The sequence below is a fragment of the Pleurodeles waltl genome, chromosome 9, assembly GCF_031143425.1.
Source record: "Pleurodeles waltl isolate 20211129_DDA chromosome 9, aPleWal1.hap1.20221129, whole genome shotgun sequence".
Classification (NCBI taxonomy): domain Eukaryota; kingdom Metazoa; phylum Chordata; class Amphibia; order Caudata; family Salamandridae; genus Pleurodeles; species Pleurodeles waltl.
The window spans coordinates 40,811,897-40,826,832 of record NC_090448.1 but is presented as its reverse complement, the minus strand read 5'-3'; the positions used below and the strand labels follow the sequence as shown (position 1 = coordinate 40,826,832).

Here is a 14,936-nt window from a genome sequence, read left to right as displayed (position 1 = left end):
ACACAGCAGTCATAGCAACCCAAAAGCTGCTTTTACCATCTCAGATAAAGTCTGCCATAAGTTTCTTACCATCAAATACGATTTCCTACTCTCATTATCAGGGGATTCAGGGCCAGTTTTCTTCTTTGCCACTGTCACAACTAAGAAATCAGCAGGGACCACTTTCGTAAAAAACTGAGATCCTGTCAGTTGATCTAAACTTCTTCTGAAGATGATGTATAAAAACTGAATCGGAGAACAGATTCATAAAGGTATCCATCATGGGCTCCAGAAGTCCACGGACAAGTGCAGCTGTTGGACGAGCGTATGGCTTTTTTTTTTTTTTAATGGTCTCAAAAATAATTGAGGTGCTGACCTGGTCTTGAAATCTGCACATTGAACTTTCTCTCAGCTCTGTTCAAGAGCGAATGGAAAGCCACCAGATCATCAATAGGACAGATCATAGATGGAATAAACTGTGCAGATAAGAGGTCCAGCTAACAGAAGATGATGCATCAGTCGTAAGGCAAAGACATCTGAATCTCGAATCGAAGACATGTGGCATCGCCCTCTTCTTGGATAGGGAGATTCTGATTTGGGGTCAACATGACTGCTAGAATCCTTCTCTTCACAATGCTTTTTGCAAGATTGCCCAGATGGAGACATCTCTGGACTCATGACACCATTCACTTGGAGACATGGGACATTCCTGTTGAGCTTGGATGAAAGGTTCCTCAGTCAGTGGATGAAACCGGACTCCAAATATGGCTGAGGGGGTTGTTGCAGAAGACTTTTCTGTACAGAACTTAGTATAGGATGCAGAGTTTGGTAATTATCTGACCTAGTGTTGCTACATTTGAAGAAGGGGGAAAAGGTCGTCTGATTCTCTTTCTGGTTTTAGGACTGGAAGGTGACCCAGGTTTCATGGAAAGGGCACAAAGTGTAGGTAATGACCCCACCATCCCCCCTTTTGAAATGTCCCTCAGCATCGATAGGTGCCTCAGTATAGACTTTGATATGTCTGAACCCATCTTTGATCAATCGATATGCCTTGGCATCTAATGCTTTGAGGTCAAACTTCTGCTTCTTGATGTCAAGTGCCTTGATGTTGACCACCTCAATGTCGATTGGGAGCGTCGGCGACGAGTTGCCCCCCATTCACTTACATAAGTGCCATCATGTGAGAAAGACAGGGGGAATGGTGATCTCTCCCCTCCGAGGCATATGTGGAAGCAGCAGAGCACTCACTGCATCCAATTTCCCCTTTCTTTGCCCAGAAGCAAACCCTTTCCATTCCTGACCATCATCCTACATTACATTTTTGAGCAACTTTCGCAGTATTGTAGCGTGACAGTCAGGAAGACAGGCCACACACACTGTGGTCATCATTCTTTAACATCTTGTCTGTACAGGCTGGGCGTTGATCAAGACGTGCCGGCATGGTGATCAAAAGTGTTCGAGGTTAAATACTACCACGAACTCATGGAAAACTTAAAAAAAAAAAAAAAAAAAAGTTCTCAGAAATAAGTGTAAAAAAGTACTCTTTATAAGAATAACTTGCGTAGATTTCATGTTAAATGCTCTCAGTCCATGCCATTCCCTCCTGCTCCTGCTCAGTTGGAGATAGACTTCCTGCTTAACAGTTGTAGACGACTTGGAGGAGTGAGGCTTACAGAATGGAGCGGGCAGCAAGTTGTGCATTACGGTTCTGGCTTTACCATTTTATGTCTTCGGTAGACGCCGCTAGTCCAGCCATTAATTCTGATATTGTGAATTTAAGGAAACTGAAGTTACTGCAAGAGGCAAATAATTGGTGTAAAGTACAGGAGTTGTGGAGAAAATAATAACACAAAAAACGTAACATCTTTTTTTCTATTTTTAAAATGTTCTAACAGAATGGTTGTATTTTTGTATAAAGTGGTTTATTATAAACAGATGTCTTTGTATAGAAAAACGGATTGCATATTATTTCTAATAAGCGGGCATCTTGTTAGTGTAGGGGAAAGGAGGGCGTTTAAGGTTAGGGAGTTGGTTAATTGTTAGGGTACGGACTGGAGGCAGAGTACAGGTAAAGATCGGGGTAAGATCCAGATTTAGGCTCAATTTAGGCGTGAATTTAGGTGTAGAGGTGGGGTTAGGGTTGAGATAAAGAATGAAGTAATAGTTAGGGTAGGAGAAGAGTTACATTTCTTTATAACTTTCAACCACATTTACTTTCCCCTGCCTGCCATGTGTATTGAAATCACATATTTAATAAATAAATAATCTACGTGGACAAGAACATTTTAATATGGAATACTGGATATTTTAAAAGACACTCTATATTTATTATATATACATTAATGACCGTGAAACGCAGCAATGACAACAAAAGAAGAAAGAATAACAACTCTAACACCTGCCTAACTGAGATATGCAGCAGATCATCAAAGTATATTCAGGTTGGGGCAAGGTGACCCATCACACATGGGCTTTATCCTACTTAATGCGTTTGCCCATTAAAAGGCAGTAATTACATAGAACAAATCTAGTCTTTGTGTGATGCAAAGTATTGTCAATATAGAAAAAGGTAATTAAGTTATGATTGCCCTTAGCATACCAAAACAACACAAAACCCCATGTGTCCTCATGAGATGGAGAAAATAGATAATGTAGAATATTTCACCATTTTCGTACACTGTGAAGTTAACACATACTGTATCTTGAGAATGCAATCAGGTGCACACAGTTTATTAGCTCGATCTCTGTAAAAGGTATGCCTCCTTGACACAGAGTGGACTATACATAGACAGATGAAACATCAATGCTCCCCAGATCCATCTCCCATTTCACCCCTGCTTCATCAGCCGTATTTCGTTGGCATTATCGTCTCTATCATGCCAGCCTCTCTTTCCGCAAGTAAGGTGAATTAAGCATGTCACAGACCTTTTCAACAAATAACATGTTTGTGTGGGCCACAGGAAGGAAATGCCAACAAGTACTGTAAACCGAGGCAGAGGGGTGCCTTTCCTGACCCCCTTTACAAGATTTATGGATTCCCTCTTTCAGTCAGACATTATCCCCTATACTACATCTTCAGCAGGCCACCTCGTAATTTTCTCTACTTCTGCTACTAACATGTATGAACAGTAAAACGCTGTGGTACAGAGCTGGACAGACCAATCATTCTTTGATAATGGTCATTTCATAAGGCTAGCAGCACTTTGCTGAGGATGTCCTATCCGTTGGATAATATTCAGGAGGCTAAGACACCCCCTGACTGCAGTCTCTGTTCAGGTTGAGTTTCCTTGACAGATTTCACAACTTCAATGGTCTTCCGTTTAAAATGGAACTATATTTATATTGAGAAGGTAAATATGACCATTTACCGTCACTCTATACAATCCTTTCAGGGAAGAACCGGCTAGTGTCATTAAAGAAATCAGCTAGTTAGCTATTGTGGAAAGCATAACTCTGGAAGCCTTAAATTTAGAAAACACAAACCATCAATCAATATTATTTAGCTTTTATGAAGCGAAACAAACATACTTTTCAATTTCTGTACAAGGAACACATGTATAGGCCTCTCATTCTATACTGTCGTCTGTTGCCGGCGAGTGTCAGTAGAAACACTGGCACAGAATTACTAAGCAAAAGGTTCAATAAACTTAACAGTGTATCATGAAAAAACGTGATACATTTGTATGGTACATTGGATAGAATCATATAATGGTTTTAATATTATTACAGGGTTCATAGAAAGAACATTTATTCTCTTCATTTTTATAGGACCCATAATTGCTGGATAAAGTGGATTTTCACAGGCATAAGAACACAAAAATTGACGAATATTCCACAATCTGCACTTTATCTTAAAAAAATGTATGGTTTAAAAAAGCCTTTCTAAGTTTGCTAAAAAAAGGTTTGTGAATCTGATGTCTACAGTTTTTATATGTAGGATCAGATATTGAAGTTTAGCATCCCTTTTTGTAGTGTCAATTTATAAAGTCGAATAGCGGCTATTTAGCCCACAGAGGACATGATGATGTCAACAGGAAGTTCTTCTGTACTTCGGGCAGTGACCTGCATTGTCACAGTATCTGTAAGGACCAATCGAGAACGTAGCAAGATGTCATGGCCACCCCGGAACACACCTGAAACATAAAGATAGGACAAATTACTATTGTTTTCTTTTTTGTAAGTCTACTCCCGCTTTACGAAATACTACTAAGTTCAGTATCCATGAAGATAAAAACCAAATGCAGAAAACACAATATTTTACATGTACCAGAAAAGAGAGTCAGTCACTGAATGATTGTCTATCATAGGATAATTACAATTTTGCATTTGCATTACTGCTCCTTTAGCCTGCCAGTTACATCCAGTATTAGACTGCAGGACCATTTATGAACGCTGGCAGAGGTGTAAAGCTAAACGTATGACCTTTAGTCTCAGTTGTGTGTTAGTAATTTATACACACACATGCTCAGAACATTTCCTGCTGTCAAGAGAGGTTCTTGTACCAATTAAACTGTAGTATTTCGGTTCATTATCTAACACCGTTTTGTTCAGAACTTTCCAACAGGTCTATAAAAAAAAGTCAACACTTCCATTTTTTTTTTTTTAAATGCAGGACACTTTTAATACTCATTCTTAGTAAGGAAGGCTGGTTGATCTATAGTACTTCATGGAACACATGCAAGCATGTGGACAGCGGATTCAATTTATTTTTGGAAACAGCAAAGATGGATTCCTTCAGTAACTGTGTTTAGGGTAACATAAAATAATTCCTACTTTTTAAAGAAGTCATGGTAAACAACACAATATTCATTTTTTTTAAATACATCTTTTTATTTACAGTTGTTAAGACATACAAACAATGATATTTGGAAGCAAAATCGCCCAGCATTTCTGTCCCAGTTATCATCTTCATTCATCACTAATAATACACTATGAGTATCTGTTGGCATCATGGCGACCCATATGCCAATAAACGATGTTAGTAAAATGTAATCATGTCTTTTCCGCCTCAGATTGTTGGGATTCCCTGTATTGGGTCTAGTTACTCCAAACCGTATCATGTTTCTGGGGGCATCTCCTTGCCTTGTATATCAGCTTTTCAAGTGACCAGCTAATGTCCATGCTGGCCCTCCATCTGCTAATTGTCAGAGGTCAGTCAGTCTCTATTTTTAAGCAATGTCTCTTTCACATGTGATCAGTCCCAACGCTATGATTATTTTCCCCCGTAAGTAAAGCCTTTGTCATCTGCTGTGTTAAGCAATGCACCATTTTAGAGGTTAAGTTTAGGGGACGACCTGGGAACTCTGTATGGTGGTCTTGGACTGCCTTCCAGAAGAGCTGAAGGAGTCTACACGACCAAACATTCTTAATTTTGCATCCGGGGCAGGTCGGATGCCAGGGCTTCTTTGCATACGCCATAATCGTTGAAGGGAGGGGTAGATCCGATGTAGATAATTGAACTGAATTGGGTAATAGTCAGTTGACAGGGCTGCCTACTTTAGGGCAATCAACAAAAAGGTCCAATCTTCATTCACAAGCAATCCTAAGTCTTTTTCTATTGCTCACTAGGTCTGTGAAATGTGTCCGGTGTGTATTAACAATTAAGGATTTGTATAATGTTTATATTTGCTGACATTTGAACAAAAGGGACATAGTACGTTTGGCCTCTAATTAACTACATTCTGGGATATCTATTAAGTACAATTGGAGTGGGTGTCTAAATTGCAAATATAAAAAAAATTGGACTTTTCTAGTCCAAATTCTGCCTTGGTATATTCCAAGAATTTGAAAATATTGGAAGAGAGTACGTGCCAAAAATGTGAAATGCCCCGTCAGTCCTGTTCTCTGTGGCAGATAGTTATCCATCCAGAGGAAAGTTCCTCTGGTAAGTTTTCAGTTTAATTTGATTGATCTGAGTATTTAATTCCATATTTCAATGACAGTACAGGAAGCTAGGGGTGGGTCACCCAGTAGTCCCACCTATGTAAGCAGTGTAGTGGAGATTTAACCTTCATTGCCCATAATGCACCATATATCCAATCACTGATAACAAGCAAGTGTGTTGCCTGTTTGTGGGAGGAAGCAGGGTTGGGAGTGGAGTGGTCTAGCATTTCTAGTCCCCTGTCACAAGTGAAACTTCAGCATTTGGTGAATGCCACCCTGAGATGTTTACCCTGCCAGATAAAAGTCCTGAGATGTCTGATGTGATGGTTGAATTAGGCAACCAAAATGGATAATTCTGGAGTACTAGATGATATTGGGGGAGGAGAATCATTTTGGCTAGGGCTACTCATCCCATCCTAAAGAGCAGAAGGATCAGCCATTGTATTTTTTTCTTTTTATATATGGTCTAGGGGTGATTGCACATTCTCAGTGTAGGTTAACTGTTTGGTTGTTGGCAACACTAATGCCCAGGTACCTGAAGTTATCACGAGTGTTGACAATCCCTTCTTGATTATCAATGGTTGCCATCAATCCTTGAGTGCAGTGGGAAAAGCGTTGTTATATTCCAACTGAGTTAAGGGCTGAAAGCCTACCAAATTTCTCTTCAGCCTCCATGATATTGGGCCAAAAGTATTGGGGTTGCTGATGTTTAGGAGAAGATCATCTGATTTTAAGGATGTTTTATCTTCCAGCTCAGGAGACCAGCTGAAACCAGATTGAAAATGTCACTTACCCAGTGTACATCTGTTCGTGGCATCAGTCGCAGTAGATTCGCATGTTCTGCAATAGCTCGCCATCTGGTGTTGGGCCGGAGTGTTACAAGTTGTTTTTCTTCGAAGAAGTCTTTCGAGTCACGGGACCGAGTGACTCCTCCTTTTGTCTCCATTGCGCATGGGCGTCGACTCCATCCTCGATTGTTTTTCCCCGCAGAGGGTGAGGTAGGAGTTGAATTGTAGTAATAGTGCCCATGCAATGGAGTGACTAAGTATGCACTTATTTAAGGTTGAGATGATACATATATAAATAATTGAAGGTAACTTCCAAACTGCTACAGGCTCCCGGGGAGGCGGGTGGGCACATGCGAATCTACTGCGACTGATGCCACGAACAGATGTACACTGGGTAAGTGACATTTTCAGTTCGATGGCATCTGTCGCTGTAGATACGCATGTTCTGCAATAGACTAGTAAGCAGTTATTTCCCCAAAAGCGGTGGATCAGCCTGTAGGAGTGGAAGTAGTCTGAAATAATGTCCTTAATACAGCTTGACCTACTGTGGCTTGTTGTGCGGATAACACGTCTACACAGTAGTGCTTGGTGAATGTGTGAGGCGTAGACCATGTGGCTGCCTTACATATTTCTTGCATTGGGATGTTTCCTAGAAAGGCCATGGTAGCACCTTTCTTTCTGGTTGAGTGTGCCCTTGGTGTAATGGGCAGCTGTCGTTTAGCTTTAAGGTAGCAGATTTGGATGCATTTAACTATCCATCTGGCTATACCTTGTTTTGAAATTGGGTTTCCTGCATGAGGTTTTTGAAATGCAATAAAGAGTTGTTTAGTCTTTCTGATGTTCTTTGTTCTGTCGATGTAATACATTAATGCTCTTTTGACATCTAATGTATGTAGTGCCCTTTCAGCTACGGTATCTGGCTGTGGAAAGAACACCGGAAGTTCCACTGTTTGATTTAGATGGAACGGTGAAATAACCTTTGGCAAAAATTTAGGATTGGTCCTTAGGACGACTTTATTTTTGTGTAGTTGTATAAAAGGTTCCTGTATAGTAAACGCCTGAATCTCGCTTACTCTTCTCAGGGAAGTAATGGCGATGAGAAATGCCACCTTCCAGGTTAGGAACTGTATGTCGCAGGAGTGCATGGGTTCAAAAGGTGGACCCATAAGTCTAGTTAGGACAACATTTAGGTTCCATGAAGGAACAGGTAGTGTTCTTGGTGGTATAATTCTCCTAAGGCCCTCCATGAATGCTTTAATGACTGGTATTTTATATAGGGAAGTTGAATAGGTAGTCTGCAGGTATGCAGATATTGCTGCAAGGTGAATCTTAATGGAAGAGAAAGCTAGGTTAGATTTTTGTAAGTGAAGCAAGTAACCCACTACATGTTCTGGAGTTGTGTGTAATGGTTGTATTTGATTAATATGGCAGTAGCAAACAAACCTCTTCCATTTACTTGCATAGCAGTGCCTGGTGGATGGCCTTCTTGCTTGTTTTATGACTTCCATACATTCTTGGGTAAGTTGTAAGTGCCCGAATTCTAGGATTTCAGGAGCCAGATTGCTAGATTCAGCGATGCTGGATCTGGGTGTCTGATCTTTTGGTTGTGCTGTGTCAACAGATCTGGCCTGTTGGGCAATTTGATGCAGGGTACCACTGATAGGTCTAGCAGCGTTGTGTACCAGGGTTGCCTTGCCCAAGTTGGTGCTATCAATATGAGTTTGAGTTTGCTTTGACTGAGTTTGTTTACCAGGTAAGGAAGGAGAGGGAGAGGAGGAAAAGCGTAAGCAAATATCCCTGACCAGTTCATCCATAGGGCATTGCCTTGGGATTGCTTGTGTGGGTATCTGGATGCGAAGTTTTGGCATTTTGCGTTCTCCCTTGTCGCAAACAAGTCTATCTGAGGTGTTCCCCAGAGTTTGAAATAAGTGTTCAGTATTTGGGGGTGAATTTCCCATTCGTGGACCTGTTGGTGATCTCGAGAGAGATTGTCTGCGAGTTGATTTTGTATCCCTGGTATAAACTGTGCAATTAGGCGAATTTGGTTGTGAATTGCCCAATGCCAAATTTTTTGTGCTAACAGGCTTAACTGCGTGGAGTGCGTCCCTCCCTGCTTGTTTAGATAATACATTGTTGTCATGTTGTCTGTTTTGACGAGAATGTATTTGTGAACTATTATTGGTTGGAAAGCTTGTAGTGCTTGAAAAACTGCAAGAAGTTCTAGGTGATTGATATGCAGTTTTGTTTGATGTACGTTCCATTGTCCTTGTATGCTGTGTTGATCGAGGTGTGCTCCCCACCCTGTCATGGAAGCATCTGTTGTTATTACGTATTGTGGCACTGGGTCTTCAGGGGTGTGGAATTTATTAAAATATCTACTTGTCCAGGGGACAGGTTGCTTCTCAAATCTACTTGTCCTGTAAAAAGATCTACTTGTCCCTTTGGTGCCATGTAGTGTGGCGACAAATTATGGCAGCAATTAATAGCCTCTCTGATTATGCCAGGGCTACTACCATAGTAGGGCTTGAATACTTGGAGTTTCAATCCCTACTGTAGCAATTTCCTTATTTTGCCACCTTTCTGCAGATCTGCATACTGGGGCTGAAGGAAGCAGTAAGCAATAGTTTCAGGGCTGGAATGCCTTTGAGTCCGCAAACCTACTAACCTGCATGTTTTAAAGATTTTCACCAGCTTCTCTCTAATATTTTCCCATAATAAGAAAGGTTGGACATTTACTCCTGATAATGGCAGAATTAGAACTTCTTCCAGGGTTGGGAAGAAAGTGGCTGGAGGGAAAATGAACTTGCAAATGCTCAATAGATTTTCACATGAGCAAATCTACACATCGTATTTACCCATGCTAAAATACAGTTCACAAATATTTTATAGGGGTACGACATATACCATGGGTGCACTTTTGTGACTTTCTTTAAGAATTTGGGGCCACATGTAGGTAGGTTCAGATTTGTGACCTGCAAATTGCGAGTCGCAAATCCGAATGTAGGATGGTGTCCTTGACACCATCTGTGATTCGCAAGGGCTTCGCAAATGCCCACCTCATGAATAATCATGAGGTGGGTCGCAATTTGCGACCTCCTCGCGAATGGTGGCCTGCTGGAGACAGCAGACCACCATGTCTGTGACTGCTTTTCAATAAAGCAGTTTTTTTGTTTTGTTTTTGTAATGCAGCCCGTTTTCCTTAAAGGAAAACGAGATGCATAACAAAAACGAAAAATGAAACGTTTTCGTTTCATTTTTTCAGAGCAGGCAGTGGTCCGCAGGACCACTGCCTGCTCTGAAAAAATGTTTACAGTGACATTCACAATGGGGAAGGGGTCCCATGGGGATCCCTTCCCTTTTGCGAAAGTGTTAGCACCCATTTGAAATGGGTGCAAACTGCGATTGGTTTGCGTTCGCGGTCACAAAACAATCCTGCATTGCACTGCGAGTTGCAATTAGGAAGGGAACACCCCTTACTAATTGCGAGTCGCAAACCCGTTTTGTGATTCGGTAACCAGGTTACTGAATCGCAAAACTGGGTTTGTGCATCGCAATGTGCTTTTTGCATGTCGCAAACAGCGAAAGTCGCTGTTTGCGACATGCAAAAAGCTACCTACATGTGGGTCTTGGTCCCTAATTAGGTCTGGTGTTAACAAAGACATTTTGTTTTTATTAAACTTCTATTTCTCTCTCTTTCGGCTGGCTTTACTGTGAGCGATCCCATTCTGCTCTTCCACAAGGAGCATATTGCCACACAAAGTAGTTTTGTTCAGTGTCAGGAAATACAGTGGCAATGAGTGACGTAACGAAACTGGAGGGTTCCCCTTTGCAAAGAACATGGAGGAGACCCCTCTCCAGACTCACTCAGGGCAGGTGCTGTGCTGGAGGGGCACCCCGGAGGGCGGCTGCGGGGCCTTTGTTATGCCGCTGGTGGCAACGTGTGCTTTAAGAGTTCAAAAACGTTTTGGGGGGGTTTTGCCAATGTTTGTTACAATGTTGAGGGCCTGGTAGCTCCCACAACAATAAAGTGTTACAAAAGCCATGTCAAAACAAGACACGCATTGATGAAACTAAAAGACTTATAAAAATATGTCAGATCAGTTGGCTTTGTCAGTGTTTGTTTATTTTCATGCTTCCCATAATCGTGTTGAAAATGGTTACACTGATTTTCCATTAGAAATATTTTTGGGAAATACTAGCATGCATCAACACATTTTACTAAATGACACTTCATTTGCATATAATCAGAGAGCATTCTGGGAGCATTATACTTAGCCTCTTAGCCTAAACTTTTCAAACATGTGTGTACACTTTTTTTTTTTTTTGTACTGGAACCAACGTCACTAGTGAAGTGTGACCTTAAAACATGTATTTACAGCACTCACCCTAATAATGAAGGCTTTCAAATAATGAACCATAAATACAAGTTCGAACAGCATTATCTTTTGGAAACCCATTACCTCAACTGCAGAGAATTCCACTCTCTGTAAACAGGCAGCCAAAAGGGTTTGTAGGTTGGGCCTACTTGTCCCAAGGACAAAGTAAACATAAAAACTTGTTGCCCTTGACCCCAAACAAGATGTCCCGGGCGTCGGGCGATAGGAATTCCACATCCCTGGTCTTGGAAAGGCCGCCCCTTGTTTAAATTTATGTTGTTCCACCACAGAAGCGAGAGGTAAGTTTGGCGGTCTATTAACACCAGATCTAGAAGGTGACCCTGTGCTTGAGACCACTGTGATGCTAGGCATTGTTGTAAGGGCCTCATGTGCAGTCTTGCGTTTGGGACAATGGCTATGCATGATGACATCATGCCTAGGAGTTGTAATACCATCTTTGCTTGTATCTTTTGTGTTGGATACATGCGTTGTATGATGGTGTTGAAATTTTGAATTCTTTGTGGACTTGGAGTGGCTACTCCTTTTGATGTGTCTATTATGGCTCCCAGGTATTGTTGTACCTTGCGTGGCCGAATTTTGGATTTTGTGAAATTGACGGTGAACCCTAGTTTGAAGAGGGTTTGTATGATATGATTTGTGTGATTTGAGCACTCTATTAACGAATGGGCCTTGATTAGCCAGTCGTCTAGATATGGGAACACATGTATTTGCTGCCTTCTGATGTGTGCAGCGACTACCGCTAGACATTTGGTAAAGACTCTTGGTGCGGTTGTTAATCCGAAAGGCAGTACCTTGAATTGGTAATGTATTCCTTTGAATACAAACCTTAGGTATTTCCTGTGCGATGGGTGAATTGGTATATGGAAATAAGCATCCTTGAGGTCTAAAGTTGCCATGTAGTCGTGCAGCTTTAGCAATGGCAATACTTCTTGTAGTGTGACCATGTGGAAGTGGTCTGATTTGATGAAAGTGTTGACTACTCTGAGGTCTAGGATTGGTCTCAGTGTTTTGTCCTTCTTTGGTATCAGAAAGTACAGTGAGTAAACTCCTGTGTTTATTTGTGTGTTTGGCACTAATTCGATTGCATTCTTTTGCAATAGTGCCTGCACTTCTATCTCTAGGAGATTGGAATGGTGTGTTGTTAAATTTTGTGCTTTTGGTGGTATGTTTGGAGGGAACTGTAGAAATTCTATGCAGTAACCATGTTGGATAATTGCTAGAACCCAAGTGTCTGTAGTGATTTTCTCCCATGCTCTGTAATAATGACCTATTCGTCCCCCCACTGGTGTTGTGTGGAGGGGGTGAGTGACATGTGAGTCACTGTTTAGTAGTAGGGGTTTTGGGGCTTTGGAATCTTCCTCTATTTCTAGGGAATTGCCCTCCTCTATATTGTCCCCGAAAACCTCCTCTATACTGTCCTTGGTAACTGGACGGTGTGGCTTGTGAGGTGCTGGCTTGTGTGCTTTGACCCCGAAACCCCCCTCGAAAGGGCGTTTTACGGAATGAGCTGTAATTCCCTCTGCTCTGCGGGGAGTAGAGTGCGCCCATGGCTTTGGCAGTGTCCGTATCTTTTTTGAGTTTCTCAATCGCTGTGTCCACTTCTGGACCGAACAGTTCTTTTTCATTAAAAGGCATATTGAGAACTGCTTGTTGAATCTCTGGTTTAAATCCAGACGTTCGGAGCCATGCATGCCTTCTGATAGTTACAGATGTATTAATTGTCCGTGCAGCTGTATCTGCAGCGTCCATGGAGGAGCGGATCTGGTTGTTGGAGATGGCTTGTCCCTCCTCAACCACTTGTTTTGCCCTATTTTGGAAGTCTTTGGGCAGATGTTCGATGAGATGTTGCATCTCGTCCCAGTGGGCTCTGTCATAGCGCGCAAGTAGTGCCTGGGAGTTCGCGATGCGCCACTGGTTTGCAGCTTGTGCTGCGACTCTCTTACCAGCTGCATCAAACTTGCGGCTTTCTTTATCTGGGGGTGGTGCATCTCCAGATGTGTGAGAGTTGGCCCTTTTCCTAGCTGCTCCTACAACAACAGAGTCTGGTGGCAGCTGTGTTGTGATGAAAGCTGGGTCCGTAGGAGGCGCCTTGTACTTTTTTTCCACCCTTGGTGTGATTGCCCTACTTTTGACCGGGTCCTTAAATATGTCTTTTGCGTGCCGGAGCATACCAGGGAGCATAGGCAGGCTTTGGTAGGAGCTGTGGGTGGAGGAGAGTGTGTTGAACAAGAAATCATCCTCGACCTGTTCTGAGTGGAGGCTTACGTTGTGAAATTGTGCTGCTCTAGCCACCACCTGAGAGTACGCGGTGCTGTCTTCTGGTGGAGATGGTTTTGTAGGGTATGCCTCTGGGCTGTTATCTGACACTGGGGCGTCGTATAGGTCCCATGCGTCCTGGTCTTGGTCACCCTGGCTCATGGTGGTGTGAGCTGGGGAGTGTGATGGCGTTTGTGCTGGTGAAACGTTAATCACGGGCGGAGGAGAGGGTGGTGGTGTAACTCTTTTCACCACTTTTGGTTGTGGTGCTTGTTCCGTCTGGAACTCCAACCTTCTCTTTCTCCTAATGGGGGGAAGGGTGCTTATTTTTCCTGTCCCCTGCTGAATGAAAATACGTTTTTGCGTATGGTCCGCATCAGTTGCTTGTAGCTCTTCCTCAAACCTATGCTTCTGCATTTGGGAGGTTAGCGAGTGCTCTTCTGTATAAGAGCCTGAAGCTGGGTCGCTTGCAGTTTGTTTCGGCATCGAAACTTTGTCTGCGTGTTTTTTCGGCTCCGAGGTGACTTTTTTCCTTTTCGGGGCCGAAACCTCTCGGCGTCGATCTGTTTCGGTGCCGCTGTCTCGGCGTCGAGCCGTGTCCACACCGGCATCTCGGTGTCGAGGCTTGTCTCCAGCACTTTCTCGGTCCCGAGAAGGCTGCGTGCCGGTGTCTCGACCGGAGTCGGACGATCTCGGCACTGTTTGGGCCTTTTTCGGTGCCGACGGTCGGTCACCGATTTTATGGGTTGAGCCATGGCCTGGTGGCAGTGGCGTCCCCTGGGCCTTGTAAATGTTTCTTTGTGTGGTTTTCGACGTCTTACTCACGGTTTGTGTATCGTCGAATCCTTTGGAGTCTGAGTCTTGGATCGAGAAGGTACCTTCCTCTTCCTGTTCCTCGAACTCCCGTCGGGCTGTCGGTGCGGACGCCATTTGAAGTCTTCTGGCTCGACGGTCTCGGAGTGTTTTTCGGGACCGGAACGCACGACAGGCCTCGCAGGTGTCTTCGCTGTGCTCAGGTGACAGGCACAGGTTGCAGACCAAGTGTTGGTCTGTGTAGGGGTATTTATTGTGGCATTTGGGGCAGAAACGGAACGGGGTCCGTTCCATCGGCGTTCTTCAGCACGCGGTCGGGCCGACCAGGCCCCGACGGAGGATCGAAAAACTACCCCGAAGGGCACCGGAGCTCTTCGATCTTCGATGCGGTGTTGAATCTAAGTATGCCGATCCCGAACGCAACAATACCGACGAAAATCTTCCGAAATTAACTATTTTTTCTGTTCCGAAACTCGGAGCGACAGGAACACGTCCGAACCCGATGGCGGAAAAAAAACAATCGAGGATGGAGTCGACGCCCATGCGCAATGGAGACAAAAGGAGGAGTCACTCGGTCCCGTGACTCGAAAGACTTCTTCGAAGAAAAACAACTTGTAACACTCCGGCCCAACACCAGATGGCGAGCTATTGCAGAACATGCGTATCTACAGCGACAGATGCCATCGAACATCTGATTACTCAGTTGTAGGTGTTGAGCCAGCAGTTCAATAGCTAGGGCAAAGTGTGGGTGGACAGATGGCACCCCTGTCTTTTGCACCCGAGTTTAAAAGGAGCACATGGGGAATCCCCTTCACCCGCA

At 43.2% G+C, this 14,936-nt stretch overlaps 1 protein-coding gene across 1 annotated transcript in view; it reads right to left on the bottom strand.

Moving 5' to 3' along the window:
- Positions 1-2,693: 2,693 nt before the first annotated feature.
- The window catches only part of COPG1 (COPI coat complex subunit gamma 1), a 175,560-nt gene continuing 163,317 nt past the window's right edge, over positions 2,694-14,936 (bottom strand). The window contains exon 24 of the mRNA XM_069206229.1: positions 2,694-4,112. Within this exon, the coding sequence (XP_069062330.1) occupies positions 3,982-4,112 (131 nt within the window). The 3' untranslated portion in view covers positions 2,694-3,981. The remainder of the gene's footprint in view (positions 4,113-14,936) is intronic.